This window comes from Mugil cephalus, chromosome 14 (assembly GCF_022458985.1).
Source record: "Mugil cephalus isolate CIBA_MC_2020 chromosome 14, CIBA_Mcephalus_1.1, whole genome shotgun sequence".
Lineage (NCBI taxonomy): Eukaryota > Metazoa > Chordata > Actinopteri > Mugiliformes > Mugilidae > Mugil > Mugil cephalus.
In genome coordinates this window covers 10,454,700-10,480,636 of record NC_061783.1, presented here as the reverse complement: position 1 = coordinate 10,480,636, position 25,937 = coordinate 10,454,700, and the positions used below count along the sequence as shown (strand labels likewise).

The following is a 25,937-nucleotide window of genomic DNA, read 5'->3' as shown; positions in this document are numbered from 1 at the left end:
ACGGGTGTGACTGCACAGCAAGGTTGACCACGTCCCGTTTAGATGAGCCCTCTCTCAAGGCGCCTGGTACTGAGCATGCTGGGTAATAATGAGACAATGGAACTCAGGCATCGTTAAGTTTATTAATTACACCTGTGCCTTTTCTGCAGCTTCAAGGCAAGATGGCTGCCGAAGAGAGGGTTGATGTACACACGCACATAAAAATAATAATAAAAACATTTATAGTTACGTTACACGTTTTTTCACAATTTGAATTGGAAGTGTTCCTAGTGAAGCCAGCGTCAACCCAAGTAAATTATCAGATTTCTGCTGGTCGTCAAGAGCAACCGCTCTCGATTTCCTTGTCACAGCGCAGTCCACGTTTGAGCTTTTTACATTTATTTCTGGGTGTCTTCTAATGAGTCTTCGGGTTTTTTTGTCTGAAATCTTCCCACCGGGTCAATTAGGATAACAACTCCCATTGCAGCCAAGCCTGAAAGGTAAACAGATGCCATGGGTAATGTCCAAACAAAAAAAAAAAAAAAAAAAGTTTAGGATAACATACTTGCAGCAAACGTCATCTGCGCCGCTACCATCACGCTGTTAGTTGTGCCTCGTCGAGCCACTCTCCGGGCTGAGTCTAACACGTACAGTGCAGCCAGAAGTACACCGCCACCGGAGATGAGTCTGCAGCTCCAGCACTTCCTGGGCATCTGGTTGGAAGTGGACACGGCGGCGGCTGCTCTTCCTTTTGGCGTCTCTGGGACTGTTGACATTGTCCTACAGGGGGTATGCTAATGCTAGTGCTTAGCTAACATGACATAGAAACATAAGACGAGAGGGCTGAAAAACAGGAAGAAAAAAATAAGTCCGTTTCTGAAACAAGTTCGAGAAAGTCCCTCAAACTTTGAACAGAATGTGGAAAAAGCTTTATCTTAAGTCCAACTCCTGATGGTTGTTTGCTAAGGTCGGATGTGCAGTTCCGATAGTAGTTCCGGTTACGTACCAAATGCTTCCTGTGTGGTCTTTTCAAAATAAAATATGTTTATACATGTGTTTATATGCTGGTGACCCTAGACATATGGTGCGACGTGCATACAGGGCGGCCATCTTGATACAGTGCTGTTCGCTGCTGCGTGCATTACATTTATAGAGGAATGTGTGTACACAATTAAAGTTGTATAAATCGCCCAAGTGTCAAGTTATTTCCACGGGATTTGTTCGTTACAATCGTCAGGCATGATAGATATATAGATAAGAGACAGAGAGACAGAATAAATAAATAAATCAATAAGAAACCCATGTGTGTTAAGGTCTTTATTTAAAGCAATGCTTGAAGGGTATATATTGTATTTGGGTGTAATTATAATTGTAATTACTAAACTAAAACCACTATTATTGTTGCACTGTCAGTTACGACTGTCTCCTCAAAATACTGTCTTTGGGAAAACTTCAAAATGTGAGAAAAGTAGCCAAAGATAAAATAACACAAAATAATTTCATCATTAATTATTATTGGGTCTATATGACATGCATTATAAAAAGAGTTTGTCAAAACATAATGACTGGCTATTACTTAAAGAAGGTGACGATTTGTATTTAAGTAGTAAAACAAATTTTCATTTTTTTTTTAACTTCGTTGGTTTACATGAACCACTGCCTCTGCAGGCACTGTACAAAGATGGCGGCGCTCTAGGCACGTCTCTCCACAGCCTATGTGGAGTCTATGGTTGTTAAGTGCACCTCAACACACACACCTGAATAACACTATTTCGCAAGAGCAGCTTCTTATCACCTAGTAAGTTATGAGCTGAACCAGCTGTACCTCAGCACTTTTGACCTCTCCTGTGCACTGGTCTGATCTAGTCCGTCTAGGTGAGCTCACAAGAAGACGTGATGTTTTTGTTCGTTGTTACTTTTCTCAGCGTTCATTTAGCCCTAGGTCAAACGGATCGTGTCTCGGACTCGTCGTATGTTGCTGCTGTGTATGAGCACAGAGTAATTCTGAACCCAGAGCCTTATATCCCTCTGTCCCGAAAAGATGCTCTGGAGCACATGCAGAAAAATCTGGACATCTACGAGGAGCAGGCTGTCATAGCCGCACAGCAGGTACTGCAGTGGACTGCATTTTCTTATTTTTTTTATTTAAAATTAAAATTAAAAAAAAAAAAAAAGTCCTATATGTAATAGGGCTGGGTGTGTCGATCTAAATGTCGTTATTATCGATACCACGACCACTATCGGCATCGGATCGATACCAGCATGACGAAATTGTTACTTTTTCTTAAACAACTGTGTGTAGTAAAAGGGAATTATTTCAATTCTATACTGTTGTAATAAGTTAAGAAAAGTTAAGGCATTTTTGCTTAAATATCATAATCATAGTCAACTAACTGAAAGGAAAATATCGACGTTATTCAATGATCATGACGTTTCAAAAACAAAAAAAAAAGTATCGAAATCGGCGATACGTTCACTGTATTTACTTTGTGGTATCGGATCGATACCACAATTCCCAGTATCCCCAGCCTTAATATCTAACATTTGTATTTATTCCATAGATTTGCCCTTTAACCCATAAGAACTCAGACCAGTTTTTATTTAAGGGATATAAAAGACCAGTTGAAGCACATCCAACATATTTCTAATGTTATTTTGGAAAAACACCACCTAGTGTCCAAATTCTGTAAAGTGACACATATGTTGCATTTGGCATTCTTAGGAAATTTATCATGTATTTTGTATGTTATTGGAAAATACATCCACTTACCACTACTCCCCACCGATGAATATGTTGTACTACTTCACAATCTGTGGCCTGTTGATCTCCACAAATGTCTTGTCCAATTCGCTCTAGCATCAAGCTTTGTCTTGGGGCTTAGTCAGTTGCACAGTATGATGACATCAGGGTGACAGATTTTTTTGTCGTACTACTTGACAATTGACAATGACAGTTGGTTCCTCTTTCTCCACCGTACCATCAAAGGATCCTCTCCCTCTCTTGGCAAGACTTTTATCATCTTCAAGTTCACAACCAGCCAAGCGATTGCTATGTAGAGTTCCTGCAAAGTAGGTCTGTCGCTGAAGAAGCTTGTGCACCAGTTGTGCTGAAGAAAAATACTTTGTACTTGTAGTTAGTTTGACCACAACAATAATATAATGTTTGTGTGTTTGTTTGTCTATCTATTTGCCAAGAAAAGTGTTTCTGCTGAAGAGACGGTGCACTTTTTGGGACTGATATGCAAATGTGTCATAATACATTTTATCATTCATTTATTTAACTTGACATTATTTTAAGATTTCAAATGAACCACAGAAAAATACATTAATACAAATTAATGGATTGAGTGCAATTATTTGAGCAACTCATTGCCATTTTTCTTATTGTGGCAAAGATGTCACGCAGCTTTTTACGCAACACTTTTTAGGTTAAAAGCCTGATATGACACATGTGTCACAGCAGTTTTTTCTATTCTTTTTATATGTCAATTTGTGTACGGACAATGGTCAGAACAGCTTAAAAGTGATGTTCGACATGTTATTAAAGGATTGTATTTATTGTACGGGTTCAAAAGTACCTTTGCTGTTAAACAAACAACTTTTTTAAAAATTAGCTAGTTGTCTCCCATGTGCTCTCTGACCACCATTTTGGAAGTGATATCATGGGGGCAACAATTCACATACCGTTACATGCCAGTATGTTACGTGGGTGTCACTTTGGGACTTCATTAGTCAAATTAAAGATTAATACTCTATTAAGAACTTTCCAGAGTTTTTAAAGGGCGTGTATGCAGTTTTAAAAAATGATTCAAATAGATCAAATTAAAAAAGTGCTTTTTTTTTTTGTATATTTATGTATGAAACTGTTTCATATCTTTTTTTTTTTTTTACCAAGCTGGACCTTGGACTCCTTTGCCTTAGAGCCTATGACTGGTGATTTTCACCACGCTGTGGTCACATGATTTTCAGTGCGTGGCTGCTGTCTGAGCTGAGTGGGTCCCTGGGTAGCTTCAGTATCAAAGGTCTATGCAAAAAAAAAAAAAAAATATTTTATTGGCTCATAATTTTTCCCTCTCAAATAAATGTTGATCTTTCCCACAGTTATCAGCGATGCAGGGTCACTGTGACTTTACTGGCCAGGACTCACATGTCCCTGGAAGGGTTGGACTAAAGTGTTAGAGCCTTTTTGTAGGGTCCACCCGCCACGATACCTTTTCTTTTTTCTTTCTTTTTTTTCATTTTATGAGATATGGAACAGCGGAAAGTACAAGAAGAGTACTTCAGTTTGCCAGAAGATAACACGCTCTTGATCCATTTCTCACTAAGAAACTGATGCCCTTGTACTTGTGACAGCTTTGTGATAGCAGTGTTGGTTCATGTGTTGCCCCTCTGCTCTGCTTCAACGTCTCACTTTCAGGGTGCCCAGATCCTTGTGTTCCCCGAAGATGGCATTCACGGTTTCAACTTCACTCGTTCATCCATCAACGGCTACCTGGAGTCCGTCCCTGACCCCCAGCAGGAGAGCTGGAACCCTTGCACAGAGCCGGGCAGATACAGCAACACAGAGGTTCACAGTTCATTCAGATCTGATGTTGGCGAGCACAACACCAGCGCGTCTGAAAGTGAATCATTCAATGATTAATTTGCGCCTCCCAGGTTCTCCAGCGACTGAGCTGCATGGCCCGCCGTAACAACCTCTACCTGGTGGCCAACATGCCTGACCTGCAGCCCTGTCCTCTGAAGAGCGACCCCTCCTCCTCCTGTCCCCCTGACGGACGCTGGCAGTTCAACACCAATGTGGTTTTTAGGTAAAGTATCATAAAAAACATAAAATGTAAATCTAGCAAGTGCACAAAAAATGTTTCCAGTGTGAAATGTTAAGAGTATCTCTTTTTGCACAGGTCAGACGGCCTGCTGGTGGCACGCTACCATAAGCAGAACCTCTACTTCGAAGCGTCCTTCGACACACCTCCACAGCCTGAAATCATAACATTTGATACACCTTTTGCCGGGAAGTTTGGCCTCCTCATCTGCTTTGACATCCTGTTCCACGAACCCACGGTCACTCTAGTGGAGAGGGTAAAAAGAATACTCACATCTCAAAGACATGTATCCAACTTTCCTCTGGTCGGCAGCTTCTTTTAATGTTTTATTCCTTTCAGGGCGTACGTCAGCTGATCTTCCCCACGGCGTGGATGAACCAGCTCCCCCTGCTGGACAGTATCCAGTTCCAGCGGGCGCTCAGTCTGGGTGCCAATGTCACACTGCTTGCTGCCAACATTCGCCACGACGGTCTCATCATGAAAGGGAGCGGCATCTTCACCCCCACGTCTGCCACCTACCACCACGCCTCACAGGGAGACGCAGAGGAGGGGAAGCTGCTGGTGGCCAGGGTGCCGGTCTTAGACCCCCTGTGGGTGGGACAGAGTGTAGCCACAGAGGAGGTGAAGGGGAAGGGAAGCGGTGAGTCCACATCCTCAGTGGCTACTGAGTCTGGGTACTGTCACCAAGGCAGCTGTGATTCTCCTCCTGATTCTGCAGACCGTAGCTCCTCAGAAACCTTCATCTCCTCCATGATGTACGACCCGTTCAAGTTTGTGCTCTTAAATGAGACGGAGGGGGATCTTAGCGTGTGCGACGGCACCTTCTGCTGCGACCTGCAGTACAAGCGGTCGCCGCAAGGCAACGCCGAGGAGCTTTACGCACTCGGCGCATTTGCAGGACTGCACACCGTCAACGGACAGTACGCCCTGCAGGTAGGAGCGAAAGAGATTTTCAGCATTCCAAACCGCTTTACGACTCTTGTCCCATCCATCTCCCAAACCTCCGCCCGCAGGTGTGTGCGCTAGTCCGCTGCGGAGGGTTGGAACCCAGCTCCTGTGGGCAGGAGGTGGAAGAGGCAGAGTCTAAAATAGACTTCCTGCTGGAGGGCACGTTTGAGACCAGATACGTGTACCCGTCAGTCCTGGCGAGCCGCATGGTCCTGGAGCAGCCGGAGCGTCTGGAGAAAACCGAAGGCGGGAGAGTGACCATGAAGCACTCGAACATGACGGCCGGCCTGGTCACCGCCTGTCTGTACGGGCGAATGTACCACCTGGATAACGCATCAACAGCTTTGTAACAGCAATGTGGCAAAGAGAGCAAAGTCAAAGACGCATTATCCTGTCGAATAAAGACTAAAATAAAAACAATTGTTTTTATTCATCTATTATTTAACTCTTTACAAACATTGCACCAAGTAGCATTCATCCTCTGCCTGAAAGTTGCATAATCCTAAAAAGGCAATATTATCTCATTTCTCTCTCCCACAGACACACGTATTCACACACACACATGTACATATATTCACACAGTGTCAGTCACGTTCCTCTGTCTCCAGTACAGACCACAGACATCAAGTAGTTACAGCATCGCTAGTTAACTATTCGTTGGGCCGCTCATTCAGGTCGTCAGTCAACTGACCCCAGAAGCAGTTGTACAGTAAATGGGTCTTACATCCACCTGCTGTCAGAATCAAGGATTCAATCTCCACTATGAATAAATACACAGGATTCAACATCTTTCTCTCCTAGGAATTGAAAAGTGATTCCTCCTCATCGGTGAAGCATCACCCGTGGCCTTGATTGACAGTCACCCGCGTCCGCTATGGTCACTCCAAGAAGAACTCTGAATAAAAACTTCAAGTACAGAAGGGAAAACACTTAATCACCTGGTCCCGTAAGATTCACCCCCTCCGTTTTGGGCTTTTCTCCAGTAGACGTTTTTTCTAGTAAATACGAGGGAAAACCTGTGAAAACGCTTTAAATCATTCCAGCGAGTATCAGCTAACAGGAGTATAATTTAAAAAGGAAAAACAACACTGCTTCAAATTTAAAAAGACACTAACCAGTGGCCAAGTTACCGACCGTACAGTGATACTGAAATCTGATCCGAAAAAAAAAACGTGATTTGTATTCATTTACATTTTAGTACATTATATTTTACCACGTGGGTATGCACCTTAAGGAAACAAGCATCTGGTTTATTTTTAGAGTTGAAGAGGCTCACCTAAAAATAATCTGCCCTATTTTCTCCCTCTGAGTCTCTTGTCAGTGATCTATTAAGGCTCCTGAGTGGCTGGCTAGCCCGCCAGCGTTGGGGGGGGGGTTCTGTCCGATAGTCCCTCAGTACGTCTCTGAATCCGAGTCATTCAGTTCATCGTCCGCAGAGACCGAGGACAGCGGGCGCTCTGGCCTGCAGTAGGAAGCATGGTCAGGTCTCAGCGGCGGTGGAGTATCAAAGGCCACACCTTTGGAGATGTGGTTGGAGGTGGGGTGGTGGTTGATGACTGTCTGAGTGAGAGAGAGGGCGGGCAAAGCTGCTATGGTGACCATGGGGGAGGTGGGCATCATGGAGTTGAGGATGAGGGCCAGGCAGTCGGCTACATCGCGATTGGGAGCGCAGGCTAGAGCTGGAGTGTAACCTGGGGATAAAAGGAGGAAAAGAAAAAAAAACATGTTCATATTTCACCCTACAAGTACATCTAAATAGTGAGTACACGCTGAAGCAATGAGACGAAAGCTCACCATTCTCATCCACTGCCAACACACTGGCTCCTTTCCCCAGCAGCTCCTGGACCACCACTGTCAGGCCCTTCCTGGCTGCTACATGCAGGGGTCTGCAAGCAGAGGGAGAGACACTTAGAACGAGTCCAGTCTGAGCTCCACTGTCACGGCTGTGGAGAACTACTGTACGTACGTCTGGAGAGCAGCGTTGGTGCAGTTGATGAGGTTCCTGTCGCTCATTTTCTCCAGAATCAACAAGGCACTCGTCTCATGACCCTGACAGGAGCAGAGACACCAAGTGAAACTCAAAGATGCCATGAAGAAATACAGTAAAGCTGCACCGCAACCACCTTTAATATGTTACTATATATTATTAATATGTTATTTACATATTAATCTAATATATTAGCGTGGTTTATAGTAGTATAGTTGTTGTATAATAGTGCCTCCTAATGCAGTGTCATTATGAACTTGCATTCACAACATTTTAAGTGGAAATTTCTTAAAAGTCCAAGTTAAGTAGTGTGACAAATGATGCTTAGCAGCAGCGTTATCACAACTTATCTTTATCCTAATGAACAGAACATACATTTTTTTTGTGTAAATCCTTCATTACATTTTAAATATTGCAAAAAAAACACAATTATTTGAAGGAATTAAAATATTAAAGGAGTAAAAAGCTAACCTGATGTGGTTTGATAGATGCTTTCAAAAACCTACTTGTCAGGCGATTGGCTGAACCGTTTGTATATTGTGACAACAACAATCTGCGATCTGCTGAGGAGCTTTGAAAAGCTGCCAGTGTAGCTGGTTATGTAGACAACATGTTGCTAAATGCTTACACCGTCTTTGTAAGTACTCGTCTGAAACTTACAGTCTTTTCTCACAAAACGCCTCAATGCCACACCTTTGTCGATCAGCAACAAACACATTGAAACACTTGAAGCCTGGCGAGATGGATTGAAACATGCTGTCTCTGAATAGTTGTTACCTTGCTGCAAGCCAGATGTAACGCTGTGTTCCTGTTTGTGTCCTGCAGTGCCAAGTCTGCTTTGGCGCTGCTCACCAGCACTTCTGTAACGCACAAACGGAGCCGATTAGATGTCAGAAGCTAAGGCTGACGGTTTATCTGTGCGTGGGTAAGTATGGTGTCTACCGACCCACAGCGTTGGTCTGTCCGTTTAGAGCTGCCATCATCAGTGGCGTCATGTGCGTGTGTGTGTCCGCAACATTTGCCTGAGCTCCGTGGCTCAGAAGGAGGGAAACACACTCCACGTGGTCAGAAAAAGCTGCAGCATGAAGGGGGGTCCTGCATCAAAACCGACACGGCCAATGAAACAACGTGTTTCCGGTTACTCTAAAATGAACAAAAAGCAGGTTTCATCTCTCACCTGCCCTTGGAGTCAGTGGTGTTGACGATGCCTGCACCGAGGGAGTCGATCAGCATCTCAGCCACTCCCTCGTTGTCGTTCATACTGAAACAAACAACGCACCCAGTCAGACGCCTGCACAACTCATCTTCCCTCGGGTGAACGTTCATGTAAACAGTGTCTTACACAGCACAGTGCAGCGGGCTGAACGAGTTGCCTTTGATGTTCCTGAACACCTCTTGATCTAACAACACCTCCACACAAGCATCATACCCTAGACAAACAGCACACAGGTAGAAAGGGAGAATCAGATACAGAACGGAGACGCGGACACGTTTGTGAAGCACGTCGTTCTTGTGTTGTGTTGCGATTACCGTTGTAGCAAGCCCAGTGTAGCGGCGTGTATCCCTGGCTGTCGGTGAGGTGTGTCTGGGTTTGTGAGGTGCTGTTGGCTTGGAGCAGGGCACCCAGGACGCCCACACGGCCGCAGGCAGACGCCAGGTGCAGCGGGGAGCGGCCCCTGATGTCCTTCACACACACGCTGCTCCCCCGCTGCAGGAGAGCCTCCACGCAATCCTCCTGGCCCGTCACAGCCTATGTGAAATACATGGTACGTGTCATAATGTGTTAAACAATCAGATAATAAGTGTGCGTGTGGCTTTCTTACCCCTCTGTGTAGTGCTGTCCTTCCCCAGCGGTCCTGATTCTCTACACTGGCTCCCTGACTGAGCAGAGAGTACACACACTCCGTGTGTCCGCTGAGCACCGCCAGCATCAGAGGAGTCCTGCACACAGCGTGGACACGTGGCAGTAAGACTGTTCATTTTTTACCAGTTAACATCAAACAAAGTGGGATAACACTCTCACAGAAAAACCTCCAGCATAAGCTATTTTGCCCACGCACACACATACACACTCACTGTCCGTTGCTGTCTTGTGCGTCCACGTTAATTTGTTGATGGTTGTTGCTCAAGAGCAGGCGCAGGCACTCTGGGTGGCCGTTCATAGCTACGGAAGACAGACACGCATGCTGAGGCGTGACTTCATTTTTAAGGCATCAGCACGTTTGATTTTTCCAGAAAATGAGCATCAAATCATCTGACTGTGTGTGTGTGACGTCCTGCATGCGTACCTGCAGCATGTAAGGCTGTCTTTTTGTGTATGTAGTCACAGGTCATGGGTGAGGCGCCGTGGTGCAGAAGCAGGGACACGCATTCCTGATGACCCCTGGAGCAGGCCAGATTGAGAGGGCTCCGTCCCTCTGGGCTGCGGACGTCCACGTCCAAAAGGGACGACAGGAGCACCTCTAAGGCCCCGCAGTGTCCGTGGTAAGCCTGCACGCGAGACACGCACAAACAGATTTGTTTAAAAGTCGTGGAAATATACAAAACGGGGTGGTGGTGGAGAGCACAGATCCCGTATCCACTGCATCTCTGCCATTGGTGGAACCGTCTGTCAGTCTCACCTAAAGAGTAACAATTGGTTTAGATTAAATGTCGCCATCTGCAACTTCTCTTCTCGACCATCTGGTTCAGAGACACAACACAGAGCAGCGAGAGAACGCTGCCAAAAGCCTCAAGAGTTAACGCTCATGACTGTGTCGCCAAACCTCAGAAAAGTGGGTGTTGTAAAGTCATCACTAAAAGAACTGCAATACGAGTGCAAGCATACAGCATATCTGTCAGAACTTTTTTATGAACGTAATGCAAAACAATTTTCAGGTGACCATTTGCAAGCTATCAATCCTGGAAAAAGAAAAACACACAGGACACACTAACAAATTTAAAACTGAAGAAGTTTTACAGTGTGTGTTTTTCAGACTTAAAAAACAGCCAAATGTAGCCTTTTAAAAATATGTTTCAGGTTTGCAAGACCTTCTGTTTTGTAGATTTCAAGCTTTCATTCGCTGAGTTAAATGTTCCAAAACATTTTTTTTTTTAAGTTTCGAATTACGGCATCATCTTAATCCCATAATGATACACCATCAATGATGGCTTGGCAACACAACCAAGACATTGAAATCTTGGGTTTGAGGAAGTCGTATAATAAGCACGCTGATACATCCTAGAACTCACCGCCAGATGGAGTGGACTGACTGGGGCTTGGCTCTGCGAGTCACTCAGCATGTCTGTTCCCGATGTCTCCATTAACTGGAAAGAGAAATATGGTTTGTGCATTACTCACTCAGATGCGGGTCGGCAATATATAAGTCACAGCCTCATTAAAGTTGCACAGAAACGGTCTCTGCTGCTGCGTGTGCTCTAATTTTAATGAAAGGTAGCCCACGGGACATCAAGAAGGCTTTGCAAAGGCATGTGCCACATGCACACACCGGTGGCCTGTTGTCCAGTGCAAAGAATAAAAACAGGTTTCTTGCAGTTGGTGTAGCCACATCAATACAACAGAGGGAGCTATGGTGCAGCGGTGTGGGACTGAAAGATTTTTCTTACCACATCAAGAGGAGTCTCACTTGCCATCTGAAAGAAGAACAGACAAAGATCATTTATGCTCTCATTACGATAGTTTTTGACGCCCAATGTTTTGCCTATGCAGCAGCTGTACACACCAGTTCAAGGCAAAGTGTGCGTCCGTACGCTGAGGCATAGTGGACAGCACTGTAACCCTGTTTGTCTCTCACTCCTGGATCAGCGTCGTTCCTCAGCAGGTACTCCACACATCTGACAAAGACAGCACAGATTTATTTCTTAAACAACAGGCTTTCGGGTTCTTTCATACACTTTGTTCAGATGGTACATGTCACAGTTGTGTATCGGAGAGCAGAACTCACTTTCCATCAGTGTCAGCAGCAGCGGCGTAGTGTATGGGGCTGCATCCTCTGTGGTCCAGCTCGTTGACGCTCGCTCCAGAGCCCACCAAGGCAAACACGCACTGGTAGTTGCAGTTTGCGGATGCATAGTGTAGCGGAGCCCTGGGGGGAGCCATTATTTACTTCAGCGAGGATTTCATGGTCTGATGCAAAAGCTGCGGTCCAAATGTTACCGCTGTTTTTAGCCCCTATTTTATTTCTGTTCCGAGCAGCCGTATCATTTTGACATCATACCTTCCAAAGTTGTCTTTCCTGTTGAAGTCAGCTCCTATATTTAACAGCAGGTTCAGACACTCCAGGTTTCTGCTTGGAGAGACAACAGCAACTTATGGTCCTGACATACCAAGAAGCTGCATAGTAATTTACAGCATGGAAAATTGTTTTATACATTTCTGTTCATTATAGAACAAATCTGATTTAAAGAACATGAAAAGAAGGAGGGAAGGGGATCATAGCAGAAAGAAAGAAGTTCAAATAAAGTAACTGTAAAGTAGTAAGAAGGAATGATCACCCTCCAGCTGCAGCAGCGTGTAGACAGGTCCTTCCAAAGTCATCAGGGGTGTCTACTGCGAACCCTGCACAAACATGCAATCGCCATCAATTTGGACACCGACTACCAACTGGCAGGAATGGAAAGAATGGTTTCGGCATGAACGTACCTGAGGACAGCAGCTTCCTGCAGCAATCTGAGAAGCCGCTGAGAGCTGCCAGGTGGAGGGGGAACATCCCGTGAATGCCTCTCCTGAAAAGATGAAAGGAAGAGAAGACAAGTCATTACAGGACGTGAGGGGTCAGGAGTTGGTGCATGGGAGCATTTTAATGAGGAAAAGAATACGAAAAGAAGATGAAGGACGGGTTATCTTGTCTTTAACAAATCCCAGACTTTTGATACGATTTTGATACGTGCGTCTCATTATTAAAGCACATTATTATAAGACAGACAGATGGCGAAATGTCAGTAGTTACTAACTTGGCTGCGTTGGCTCCGTGTTTGATGAGTGCTGTGATGATGAGCTCATGGCCATAGCGAGCAGCGATGTGAAGGGCTGTGTTTCTGCTCCTGTCTTCACAATCAATCTCAGCTCCTACACACATACAAATAATAATAACACATAATAATGTAATAACGACTATTCATGTTCTTCCGTTATAACGGCTTCAACACACTTAAAGCAGATTATGAGACACACTTCATTGGCAACAGCTACTCTTGTATCCAAACTAATTTGAAATCATGCATGAAACAGACAGCGCGCTGTAGGGGCTCTCACCGTTCTGAATAAGGGCCTGGGAGCAGGAGAACCGTCCATGTGTAGCTGCCATGTGGAGGGGAGTCTTACCATCCTTACTCTGGACAAACATATGGAGAGACAGAAAAGGAAGAAGATATTTAGATTTTTAGATATATGCACCTGTAAAGTGCATCAATGCAGGCTGCCGATCACATTTTAGAAACTTAAAATGAACACCAGCTTTCTTAAATCCCCTCGTGGACCACACATACACCCACACACATAATCCCCGAGCAGCAGCTTGCTGCCTCAGGGAGTCATCCCTCCCCCTCCATCCTCCATATGGCCTCGCATCTTGAGGCAGTGTGGACCTAATATCAGTTTCCATCACTGCAAGCAAAGTGTTAACAACACAGTCTTTTCAGCTTTCTGCTAGATATACTTAGAGTGGTGGGCGTGTGCGTTGAACGCGACCTCACCACACCACACCGCTGAGGATTTCAGTAATTTGTACTGAAGTTTATGGACACACCTGCAAGTTGATGTGAGCTCCGTTGGCCAACAGCAGCTCCTGGCACAGTGCCCCCTGACGCGACGAGGAAGCAAAGTGGAGAGCAGAAAAACCCCTCTCATTCACCTGAAGCGAGGCAGCAGATAACACCCTTAAACACACACGCACGGTTACCACACACACACACACGGTGTCTGACACAGAGTGATCCGCACACAGACCTGGTTGACGTTGGCCCCCGCCTCGATGAGCTCGCCGACCACCACATCCTGTCCGTTGTAACAGGCTAAATGCAGCGGCGTGTTTCCATAGGCATTCACCTCGTTCACCTACGCAGAGAACAATGTGTTCAAGAATGGGTTAAAATCACTTGTGTATTTACTGGTTATGGCACATTTTAAGGACAGGTTAAGTGTTTGAGAGTGTACTGACGTGGACCCCCAGGCCCAGAAGGTAGTGCACTGTGCTGCTCATGCCGCTGGAGGCGGCCGCATGGAGTGGTGTGTACGCCTTCTTGTCCTTACAGTCAACCTCAGCTCCACTGGCCACCAGTAACTTCACTACTTCCAGGTGACCTGACAGAAAAAAAGGTGAGAAAGAGATCGGGTCAAATACAGTCAAGACAGATGTGTCACCTTTGACACGTTTATTTCACTTCAACTGTATCTTACCCATGTAGGCTGCCCAGTGGATAGCTCTCCTGTCCTTCTTGTCAAATGCATTAATGTTGGCTCCTCTGGACAGCAGCAACTTCACCATCTGAAACACAAAACTGAATTAAATGGATGCCGATGTATGTTTCCCTGCATTTACATAAAAGTTCAAAGAGACCAACCTCCACGTGTCCGCTGAAGGCAGCGTGGTGCAGGGCCGTGCGTCCTGCCCGGTCAGACACGTTGACGTTGCTCAGCAGCGGCACCAAAGCCTCGGCACAGCGCACCGCCTTGTTGCTAGCTGCCACATGGAGCGGCGTCTGCCAGTTCTTGTCCCGGGCGTTCACATCTGCACTGTGCTTCAGCAACACCGCCACTGCATCCTGAACGCAGAGCGAGCATGAGTCAGATTGAGCAGACGGAGGGTCGGTTCGGTGACGTGTCTCAGTGTCCTGATAAAGTACACGCCAGCGTGTGTGTAGGCGGCTGCATGGGCGTTTAGAAAATTCTTTGCTATTATTAGGAGTCATTCATACTGAAAATAACACAGAGAAGGTGGAAAAACACAAGTGCCGTGGCACTGTGGAAATGTTGCACAGTTTGTAGAGTCTTATTACAACAGCAATTATTATAACTCTTTTCAGTAGCCTGTTTGGTATGTGTGTTTTATAAGCAATCAACATTCCGGCTCTGAGAGGAGTTTTATGAAAGGTTATAATAACTTAAAAGTGAGAGTCATCTCGCTTTACTGTTTGTAGCGCTTGTCTTTCAGTAGTTTGCGTGCGTGTGTGACGTGTTACCTCACTACAAGAAGCCACAGCTCGGTGAAGAGGAGTCAACCATTTGTTGTCTTTGGCATTAACTCGGGCTCCTCGAATGAGAGAAGGAAATTCAGAGAAATGTCAACAAAGGCACACAGCGTAAAGTCAAACACAGTCAAGAGCTGGGACAACCTAACTGACCTCAAGGACAATTTTGGTTTAAAAAGGCATTTTACATAACATATGGGAAAGGGGGATGAGCCAAACACTGAATAGAAAACCCATAAAACTCCCATGATCCTAGTTGGCACAGCTAAGGGGTTAAAATAGCCCTCAAGCTGCACCTGTTGCTAGCTCTTCACTCTATTGAGAAACATTGAATATATATATACACACACACACACAGACACATGGCGCTACTCAGGGACTACGCTAGTGTACACCCCTCCTCCTGATGTGTTTACTTCACGGAAAGCCAAAAAGCCCAGTGTCAGATAATTGATAAATCACAAGAAAGGCCACCATTCATCAGCGTGACACAGGCTGCTGAACGAACAGGGAGCAGCAGGAAGGAGCAGAAAGATGAGGAACAGACTGGCCCTTTAAAGAGTTTAGGAAAATAACTGGATGGAAAAGGACATAGGCAAATTACCAGGACAGAGGAAACATTGCGCTCTTTTTAAATTTATTTGGCGCTGAGACGAAACAGCAACTATCTTGTTTACATTTGAGTTTCATCTCTCAAGAATGTTTTTGACACAGATCCTCTTCAAACGGGGCAGATCAAATTTAAGAATCAACCTCGTGGGTGTTCACTTCCAGTTGAGTCCCATCTACGTCAGCCCTGACTCATAAAACATACGCTGTAAAGACTTTGGAAGGAAATTAATGAAAGATATCAAGTGAATTTTTTACCAAAATGGGAATAATCATCCTACTGACATGCACTGCAGGTTCCACTATGAAACACAAAACCTTCTCTTAAAAATCCAGGAAGAGAAGAGAATGAACTCTAGACATTATTGAGTTTATTCTTATGTACAAGTGAATATTGGCAAATTTAAAGAAATTCTCTCCTGGTGTTCCTGAGATATCCTCATATATCCTCTATATATAGACCAGGGTAATAAGAGAGGTAACACGAATACACAGAAGAAACACATTAACATGGACATGTGTACATGAATGATTGTTGACATTTAGTACATATGGATGAGTAAGCTTTCAAGTACGATTGCTACAACATGTTGACAGATACTAGATTGTAGCGTAGAGTTTACCTGAGAGGATGAGTAGTTCAATGATCTCAGCGTCACCGAGGTAGGCCGCAGCATGCAGCGGCGTCCGCTTCTCATTGTCCTGGCGGAACAAGTCCCGATTTAAGAGCAGACATTCTTTTGGTCACACAGACGCGCACATCCTGAGCGTGTAAACGTGTCACGTGCCAAATCAAAATCTATAAACCTTACAGTGCTGCAGACCACAGGGAACATGAGAGTAGAGCCACGAGGAGAAACATGTTAATCATCTGTTCACTTTAATTCTTTGTTTCACTCCATCACTTCAACACGGACCGGGGCTTCACCCCCACATCTCTCCCTCTCTTTCAGTGCAGTGGAGAGCAATCAGCAAAGTGGGGCTATAAACAAACGTCACGTGACTGCAATAGGCCCGGGCCAGTGTTGCTGACACCAGGGAGACTCAGTGTGATGACCCCAGCAGTATAGGCCCACACAATGAAAGACGAAAAATAGAACGGAACAGAAAAAAAGAACTAAAAACAGAAATATGCTTAGAAAACTAGGAACACGCAGTGAAAGCAGAGAGAGGAAGAAGGAGAGATCAGGTGAAGGTTATGCTCTTAAGTATCTGAAAGGTTACAGCATTATGTGCCCTGGCTGGTCGACAGCTACATAACACGGGGAATGTAGGAAGCTGCCAGAAGGTGCAGTCAGTCAGTCAGTTGATCGATCAATTAAAACCCAGATCATCCGTAGCCTGCAGCCTGACTACCAGCTCTTCTAGCTGTTGTTTATACGCCACGTCATGTGTGCGCAAAGCGACACTGGCGAACGCACAGGGACGCAATAACACACTATAGCAGCCAGCAGGAAATAAGCAATCTAGCAATCAAGCAAGCGTTTTTTTTTTTTTGTACGTGTGAGATCTTCTTCCAGACCTAAAGCCGATCACCCTGAAGCAACGAGAGTGCGACTTACCTGAATGTTGACATCCTCCTTCTTGAATATGAGCGAGCGAACTTCATCTGGGTCCACGTTGAAGATCGCTCTTAACAGAGATGGCTTTGAAGACGAAAAGAATAAATGAATAAATAAAAAGAGGAGAAAAATGTTGATGTGCAGCACTACATCTTAAATTCTCAGGGTGGTAATTTTCTATGCTGACAACTATATTATCGGTGAGGTTTATGAGAGTTACAAACACTTTGTGCTTAGACACGCAGACAGTTCGGTCCTGGGACGGGAGGCTAACGAACATCACAACTGGCTTTATATGACTTATTTGTTTACAGCATTCAGCGTGTGAACACACACGCCGCCAAGTAAACGTGTGAGGCGGCCTGTGAGCCAAACTCTCCTGCCACGTAGTGTGGGAACAGCTGCCTGAATATAAGAATGGAGTAAGAAAGAAAAACTGAAAATGAAAACAATAACAAAACAACCTACGAACAGAGAAGCATTTTGCCTTCTCTTAAACAATGGAACAATTTGTCCTCAGAAGATGGAAGCCGCAACTGAACAAAGGTCATAAAACAAACAAGCAACAAGAAAAAAAAAAAAAAACACGCAGCATTTCTCACGAGCATAGTGGATTAGCAAACATGGTTGCGCTGCCGTTGTAATAAACCTTTAATAGGTGTTGATGGGAAAGAGAAAACGTTTAAATTACAGGTTACCATTTTAAGCTAACAATTAAATTGTAAATGCAAGGTTCAAAATCTATAGTACAGCACAGTTTATCTGTTGTTTTGTGACCTAAATTGTGTCTTGCATAACAAATATTACCCTGAACACCGGTAAGAATCAAAGTGAAAGTAATTCATCTACCGCACAAACTTCAACTTGCACTTTGTATTTTTTCCAGCATCAGCCTAAAAACATGTCATGTCATTTTCACATGACACTGCATTTTGTTAGGGAGCTTATATTCAGTATTACAATACAGTACGCTGCTGGACTGAAGAACTGCAGTACCCCGACGTGCTACTTACTGTGACCTTGATTATGAATTACTACTTAAGCAAAAATGTGTAATTCTCTTATCTTTTTTCTATTACTGAATCCTTACCAAAAACCTTCGGAGAATAAAGGATTTTATCTGGGGAATAGTAATGATAATGTCAAATTACGTTTTCCATTGCGCTGCAACATAATTGCAAATATATACATTCAGAAGAGAGAGGCTGACTTTAGAGAAAACCTCAAGAGATTTTATGTTTCAAAGCAAAGTTGCCATTTGCTCTTCTGCAACCCACTGCATATATAAGTCCACTGAAGCGCCGCGTCTATCTCATTGATAAACTGTTTCACATACAGGCCTTTTTCACCAGAGAGGCCTGCCAAGCCGAGGTGAGATTATAGCTATGCCATTCACTATATACACAGTATATTTAGTACGATATGAGTGGCACTATGCAAAGCACTATGATGTCAACCTGCACCTTATTCTCAGCCACTCCGTTTTCCCTGAGCCTCTCTCATTTCGTCCCAACTAAAAATAAGTGGGCCTGACCAGCATGTGGGCATCTATCTCATTCCTCTTACACTAGTGGCCACTGAAACAATGTCAGATATGGCTGAAGGTAAACACGCAGCATGGACACACACAAACGCTGTCGTCGCAGCTGGTCCATCTACTCTGCTGGACTTCAAAAGGCAGCTTTCATTAGATGAAAAGACTTATTACGCTGTTTCAATAGAAGGATTAGCCTTTAAATAACCAGCACTGCAGACCACAAAGACCAGGCTTTGCCAATTATCTTCACAAACCAGTAGTCTTCTCATATAGCAGGACTATATTTAGTATTAGATAACATGTTTTGGCAGAGTATTGTCATTTTATACAATGGAACTTGAGAGTATGTACTTCAACGCAGGTTTAAACCTGAAGGCTTGGTAAGAGACGTCCAGTGGTCTGCAGACTCCTTGTACACGGGTAAACCTACACCGAAACACGGACTCAGCAAACTCCTTCATTTACTCGACAATGAACCGAGCAGAAGGGCCCATCTCACCTTGTCGTCCTGAGCTGCAGCCCTTCGAGGGGCATGATGGGATCTGCGGTCTGGGGATGACTTGGGCAGAGGAGGTGGGGATGAAGAAGAAGGTTCATCCTCCTCTACCTCTTCCAGCACCACGATGCACACACGGCTAGCCCGCTCTGACCGCATCGGGAACGAAACGCTCACGCAGCACCGCGCGATCACCCGCACACACGCTCGCTCTCGCTCGCACACATGAATACACAGTGTTCCTTCTTACATATGTGCACAATCCGGGAGCACAAAGGTCACCAATAAATCCCATAAACGTAGCGTTTTCCTCGTGAACAAACGGCGCATATCTTCCATGTTAAATCCCATGTGAATTCCAGCTTGGTCTTCTATCTGTCTGTGTTGCTTTGCTGAATGTCTCTTCTTCACCTCTCTCTCTCTCTCTCTCTCTCTCTCTCTCTCTCTCTCCCTAACACACACTCGCACTCTGTGTGAGCAGCGGTAGCGGAGACGGCAGGGAATTCCTCTGCGTAATGGTGGCGGTAAGAGGCATGCGGCAGAAAGATCCTGTGCTGCCCAGCAGCACACAGGAAGCTACATATCCTCACTGCTGCGCTGCAGCCAGTAACACACACACACACACACGCACACACGCACACACACAGGCACACACAGACCCTGTGATTAGCATAGACAGGGGCCGTAGCGCCAAATGCATATGCAAGTATGCATCGCTCATTTCAGGCAGACTGCTGAAGCCAGCTCTTTCAAAAGAGACAGAGAGGGAGGGGGTGGGGAGAGAGAGCGAGCGAGCGAGAGAGAGAGAGAGAGAGAGAGAGAGAGAGAGAGAGAGAGAGAGAGAGAGAGAGAGAGAGAGAGAGAGAGAGAGAGAGAGAGAATGAAAGGAAGGGGGTATGGATGGAGGTGGGGAAAGAGAAAGAGAGAATAATAGTAGGCAGGTATCAAGAGCTTGGATGAATTGGTCAAAGCACAGTCAGACAGAAACAGAAACAGAAAGACGACAGAGGACAGAGGACAGGGACGGTTACAAATTGGTGGGCAAAGGACTGCTGGGAGACAAAATAAATGAGAGTGCTACCAAAGTTTAAGCATGACAACTAAATAGGAAGCGTAACGAAGGTTTTGAAGTAGAGAAAGATGAAGTGACACTACCTATTCTTTTTCTGAATATCCTGCTACCTCCAATGTCGGGTTGTTTGTTTTGAGCTCAGGCACCGTCCTGATATCTGAATGTTTACAAATGTGTCACGTGACCTTTTCCTTTTTAGACAGTTTTATGAAATGTGGTGCTTATCCAACAAAGTTCCAGTGTTTATTATTGCACATTAACGCATTCGTCTGAAGCACTAAAACTTGTGATTGGGCAAAACTCTGAGGTGTCTGAAAAGTTGAATCCAACATAGCGCGCTAAAAACAAAAACATGTGCACCACAATGTGCTGCTGTTTTTAGAGGTTGCTAAATAAGATTTAAGAGGCCTGCATGTTCATAAAGCTGGCGCTAAATGGGCGCCCTTTCCTTTCTGAATGTGAGAGAATAACAGAAAAATGAATGCCACATTTGTGCGTGCGCACGTATGTGTGCTGCTCTTTGGTGTATCGGTGGCATGGCTTCAAAAGTCCCCATCTCCTCATTATGAAACTGGAACAAACTGGCTTTGTTAGGGAACGCGAGGGTAGCTAACAAGACCAGTCTGTGCGTGCGTGTCTGTGTGTGTCTGCGTGTCTCAATCTCCTTCACATTCAACACAGATCCTAAAAAGAAAAACCTTGCCAAGCCGCACAACCCCATTAACTCGGAGGGAAGGACGGAGCGAGGGAGGAGCGAACGAGAGCGAGAGAGAGAGACTCGGTTGGATGAAACCTACGTTTGGAGTCTGATGGCCTTACCATGTACAAACTTAATAGGAAACACATCCAATAATATTTCTAATCTTACAGCAGCTCACGGAATTACGGATTTGCATAAACAAAAATTATGTTGGGGGAGCATGTAAATAAACAAAGAATGTTTTGTCTATCCTGTTTCCTATCACTGGGGACGATCTCCACGGTACAGCCCGAAGATATTTACGAAGAAGGTTTGTTGTAATATACCAGACGGACGAGTTTTTCTGTAAACCTGTGTATTCCTGTCTAAGATGTTATGAAAAACAAAGCCAAGCAGAGCTAGAGCTTCACACAGATGGCGAACCGTATTCCACCACAACACGAGTAAGCCGCCGCAATATTTTCACAAGCGCGGTTTTAATATAACATGCTCAACATACTAATCTATAAAAGAGCCGGTGCGCACGTGTGAGTGAAAGTATGCAGGCTTGACCTCTGCTCTGACCCTTCGACGGGATCCACTGTGTGTAACGTAATCCCGGTACCGATACACAAAGGCCAGCACGTGCCGGCGGGGCGGATGTGCGCTGGCTCGCACACACGCACACACACACACACACACACAGCAGCAATGAAGATGCTGACATGTAAAGATTTCCGAGCTTTTAAAGATCAGCGGGGGGCAATCTGCGTAAAAGCTTTCATGCTGTGGCACTGGTATGCTCACTATGACATGCTCGAACTGAACGAAGCCTACGAGTTACTTCTAATGCAGCAAAATATACATTCGCTTTTATTGCTGTCACAATGTGTTTATTTTCATTTTAAAATGATTTTAGTGATGTCTGATAATGCAGTGTTGGTTTGACGGTTTTTGCTTCAAAGGCGAACTGAAACATCAACTCTTCCTACTTCCGCAGCCACAGCGTGACTTGCTGCATTTCCATCACACCCAGAAATGCGCAAAAAAATATTGCAATAAAAAACTGGTAATGGAAATACCTACATTTTGAACCATCACCAGAGATGATGCAGGGGTGACCAGTTGCACATATGTGACCAGTTCATTATGAAGTTCATCGTCCTCAAAGTGAAGCGCGATGAGAATTTAAGAGAATTATGGGACATCGTGAGATGAGACTTTACCAGAGTGGCAGCTGATTCATAAAACACCTTTCAATGGACACACGTACAAAGCACAATTTTACTTTCAGAAATATCGCTTTTATCTTGCAAAAAACTGTAATGGAAACGCAGCTAGTGACACGTTTAAAGGTGGTCAGCTGTTCTAATCCAACACAATAAATCACACAACTCCACCTCTGTAAATGGGGGAAAAAATGTTTTAAAACACCAACCAACCAACAGTGTGGGATGCTCATGCTCATGCACAAGATAGAGAGACAGGGGCAGTGTGAGCAGGAGGAACAATCTTTAGCAGAAGAGAAGCAGTAAACCCGACACCGTCTGCAGAAGACAGCAGACCATGAAACAGCCCAAGAGGAAAATGTCAGACTGATCTAAACTAAAATAGAAGGGGCGTGATCAGGCAAAGTGTAAGAGTCTCGTTTAGATGTCGGAGGTCTTCTACCAGCGGTGGGAAGCATGGAGACAGACGCAGAAGCCGCTTTATTTCTGCAGTATTGGGAGAGTTGTGTGAGCGTCGCTGTCCAGCACTAGTGTGCCGTCTTTTCCTCTATTTCTGTTCCAGCAGCAACTGTACAGATATTTTGCTAAACTGGTGGGTTGTGTTTATTTTGTTTCTCAGGAATGACTGATTACACCTTTAATGGGTGAGCTTGACAGTAAAGATGATGGGAACCTAAAGCAATTTTGATATATGTACATTTCACTATTGCACAAACAAAACAAGGTCCTACATGATGCTAAGATCCTCCTTGGCTGTCAGTCTGATACATGGACCTAGACACATCTGTGAAGTCCCACACAAGTAAACACATAAGGAATTACAATACAATACTTTGTATATATGCACCTGACTGACTCATTTATGGCCTTATCACTCAGACGTGTTCCTAAGCAACATGACGCCCTCTAGAGGACAAACAGAAGCCATTGCCAAAGGCGACGCTCATTCTCGTCTCCAGATGGGCCCTCCAAGAGCGACTATTTCTGTCCCTTTGTCCATTTCTCTGTCGGCAAACGACGCAGAAAACAATGGAGAATGGAGAGAGGGATCTAATCACACACACTCTTCCGTTTGTTGCGTGCCGGCTGACTGCCCAGAAGACTAGTTAGTCCAGGACGGGGCCACAGAGCTGGACAATCACTGACCCACTTTGTCATTTGACTATGTCATTTTCATGTTCACAGGACAACTCCACAGAGCTGCAAATCCCCATCTTATTGTAAAACATCTAAGCCAGTGAACACATAACATGATTTTTAAACACAGTTTTCCTCCAATCATCCTATTACTCTGAATTACGGATAATGCGGGTGGCATGTAGAACGTAACAAACACCTATTGTGAGTCGCTGAAAGTAGTTCTAAATACTGTGTTGTTTTCTGATTAGAGTTAAATTTCTCCCAAGTTCATGATAAAGAGAACAGGAATTAAATATCATGTATCGACTACATAGATAGATAGATTTACATCTTATCTTATCTTCATGAACGTTATGGTATTCAGCAGTTGTTGAAAATAACTGAGAGCTGTTGATTCAAATGCTTTTTCTGCTGGAGGCAGTAGTTTGTGACACTGCTGAGCACAATATGTTGCCCAGACTCATGTTTCTATTATTATGACAGCTCCGATGTAGTCAATTGTAGAAACACTTTTGCAGGGCTCTTATATTGATATGCATGTATAATAAATGTTTCGTTCGCTTTTAAAATGTATTCATGGTATTTATAGCATGTGGACCCTATGGGATCGGCTTCAATTAGAGGCCTGGAAAGCTCCATCAGTGACAGGCTTCTTCACCCACGCTGTGCTTTAAAGAGAGGTGATGCAGGCCTTTCCTCCCCTCTGCCGTCAGACTCTACAATCAGATCTGCTCCCAGCAGACCAACAACAACACATGTGCAATATTCTGTTACATGTACAGTACATATATTTATATTTGCACTGTCTGCATCCTCCACTGGTAGGTGAGTATGCTCAACTTTTCGGTATCTTATCTGTATTCGGCTTGTAACACATGTTTTTCATCTATTTTTTTAATTGTTTTTACATATGTAGTCCACCTATATGTGCACTGTTTGTGAGTGTTGAATGTTTCTGTACTGCCGCTGCTAACAATGTGAATTTCCTAATTGTGGGATAAATAAAAGGCGTATTTTATCTCATCTTACATTTAGCAAAATGGTCCAAATGCTAGAAAACGAAAAAAACAAAAGCTCATATAACAAACAAAAGGAATGGCTTGGCTAATAATAATAATAATAAAAATAATACCCACTACTTGGCTACTGATGAATGTGCTCAGGCTGCCCAGTGTTCCCAGTGGCCAAGTAGTGATCACAGCTGTAAACCCTACGTCCTGCTGACCTACAGCCAGCACCAGCTGCTATTTCAGTCTGACAGCCTTTCTTATGTCCAGCAACAGGTGACTTGCCCATAGCTGCTCTGAGGAAACGTGAAAAGGACCTCGGACGGACAGTTGACAAGAGACAACTGCTTGGCCAGAAAACTCGGCCTGCGCCAGTTCAGCAACGTGCAACCCAGTTCAAGATAATACCGGGTTTAAGTTCAAAAAATAATCTCGCTACGTGTGTGCGATGTGGCCGATACTTGTCCACGCTGCTAATTAACAGTAGCGGGGTATGGGAGCTAGCCCCCCGGATAAGCTCCTAGTTATCCAGCTGTGTTAATCGGTCCATCACCACGACGAACCGCAACAGTCAGAAACACCGGGGAAGCACAACAAACGACCGCATTATCGCTTATATGACATTAAGCTCTTCGCAATAAACCACGTTAAGGCAACAGGCGGAGTTAACGTGCTTCTTTTCATAACTGCTTTTCTGTTTACCGTTAGCTAAGCGGCTAGCAAATTAATAGGGACGTTAGCTTAGCCTTTAGACATTTATTTTTACATACACTAGCCAGGTTTAAGCCACCATAAAATAACAGTTTATGTTACGCTGTGAATAAAATAAACAGTGGACGAGACGCGGTGTTAACCACGTTTGTTCAAGCCTTCGTGTGCACTGGCGTCAGGCGGTTTTTTAGCGAAAAAGTGACACCGACTCAAAGTTAGCTGACTAACTATTAGCCAAATGGCTGACGTTACCTGGTCTTGTATCTTCAGCACAGCCATATTCCCCGAGGAAACCCGAAAAAGGAGGCAATAACTCGCCCGGGAGTTACTTGGAAATTAACCGGGGATAAGAAACCGGGAGGGAGCGGACGCTCCGGAGTCAAACAGGGCAGCTTCCCCCTTCTTCCTGTCATGGACAAACTCACCACATCATGGGAGACAAAAGACAGAACGGGAGAAAAAAAAAAAGAGACCGAAACACACACCAGTCAACAAACTGCAGTCAACAAGACGGAGCCGGCTGACTGGAGTGATCGGTCCAGACTGTCATCAGAAATGAAGATATGTCCCTAAGTTTTCAATATTTTTCCATCAACATTTAAACTTACGTGTAGCTTCATGCACTTTACTGCAAAGTCACATAATGTATTTCCCATGAATGAAGGAATTCACTGAAAAATGATTCACTTAAAATAATTCACAAGGCAAAAACACATGGATTCGTGTATGTGATTTGATTTTCCTCCTCATTAATATAGTGTTATTTTATTACAGAGAACAGCTTTATTTTCTCTTTAATATGTCATAATGATAAATGCTTTTCACATAAGTCCAAGAAGAACTTTCTGTGTGATGTCAGCTGCACAGTTTAAATCAGAACATTTGACTATGTTACAGATGGGGAAATGTAAACTGGTCCCTGAACTTGAATCTGAACTGGGTTTCATTAGGTCCAATTCTGGGTTTGACA

At 44.4% G+C, this 25,937-nt stretch overlaps 2 protein-coding genes across 3 annotated transcripts; one reads left to right on the top strand and one right to left on the bottom strand.

The window, feature by feature from the left end:
- The first annotated feature begins 1,767 nt into the window (after positions 1 to 1,767).
- On the top strand, positions 1,768 to 6,170 carry btd (biotinidase). Its single transcript, XM_047604128.1, has 6 exons — positions 1,768 to 2,088; positions 4,397 to 4,546; positions 4,636 to 4,787; positions 4,881 to 5,058; positions 5,142 to 5,735; positions 5,816 to 6,170. The coding sequence occupies exons 1-6, from the start codon at positions 1,876 to 1,878 to the stop codon at positions 6,098 to 6,100; spliced, it is 1,572 nt and encodes a 523-aa protein (XP_047460084.1). The 5' UTR covers positions 1,768 to 1,875; the 3' UTR covers positions 6,101 to 6,170.
- On the bottom strand, positions 6,140 to 25,440 carry LOC125019388 (serine/threonine-protein phosphatase 6 regulatory ankyrin repeat subunit A). 2 transcript variants are annotated; one of them, XM_047604127.1, is made up of 29 exons: positions 25,220 to 25,440; positions 17,097 to 17,180; positions 16,158 to 16,236; positions 14,917 to 14,987; positions 14,299 to 14,499; positions 14,135 to 14,222; positions 13,896 to 14,038; positions 13,685 to 13,792; positions 13,485 to 13,589; positions 12,992 to 13,070; positions 12,691 to 12,805; positions 12,380 to 12,462; positions 12,232 to 12,295; positions 11,955 to 12,023; positions 11,682 to 11,822; positions 11,460 to 11,571; positions 11,344 to 11,370; positions 10,969 to 11,043; positions 10,026 to 10,227; positions 9,814 to 9,901; positions 9,561 to 9,678; positions 9,268 to 9,487; positions 9,080 to 9,167; positions 8,915 to 8,998; positions 8,684 to 8,832; positions 8,515 to 8,597; positions 7,717 to 7,799; positions 7,545 to 7,636; positions 6,140 to 7,441 (listed from the first exon to the last, which is right to left on the bottom strand). In XM_047604127.1, the coding sequence occupies exons 1-29, from the start codon at positions 25,244 to 25,246 to the stop codon at positions 7,143 to 7,145; spliced, it is 3,177 nt and encodes a 1,058-aa protein (XP_047460083.1). In that variant the 5' UTR covers positions 25,247 to 25,440; the 3' UTR covers positions 6,140 to 7,142. The 2 variants fall into 2 exon arrangements, with proteins under 2 accessions (XP_047460083.1, XP_047460082.1); XM_047604126.1 differs by lacking the exon at positions 25,220 to 25,440 and adding an exon at positions 19,133 to 19,835.
- Between the last annotated feature and the right edge of the window lie 497 nt (positions 25,441 to 25,937).

Coding starts and splice junctions, on each gene's coding strand:
- btd (XM_047604128.1), top strand. CDS start 1,876: ATGTTTTTGTTCGTTGTTACTTTTCTCAGCGTTCATTTAGCCCTAGGT. Junction 5,059..5,141: donor CGGTCACTCTAGTGGAGAGG/GTAAAAAGAATA, acceptor TATTCCTTTCAG/GGCGTACGTCAGCTGATCTT. Junction 5,736..5,815: donor ACGGACAGTACGCCCTGCAG/GTAGGAGCGAAA, acceptor CTCCGCCCGCAG/GTGTGTGCGCTAGTCCGCTG.
- LOC125019388 (XM_047604126.1), bottom strand. CDS start 19,288: ATGCGGTCAGAGCGGGCTAGCCGTGTGTGCATCGTGGTGCTGGAAGAG. Junction 12,806..12,991: donor CCAGGCCCTTATTCAGAACG/GTGAGAGCCCCT, acceptor GTATGTGTGTAG/GAGCTGAGATTGATTGTGAA. Junction 9,488..9,560: donor GGACAGCACTACACAGAGGG/GTAAGAAAGCCA, acceptor TATTTCACATAG/GCTGTGACGGGCCAGGAGGA.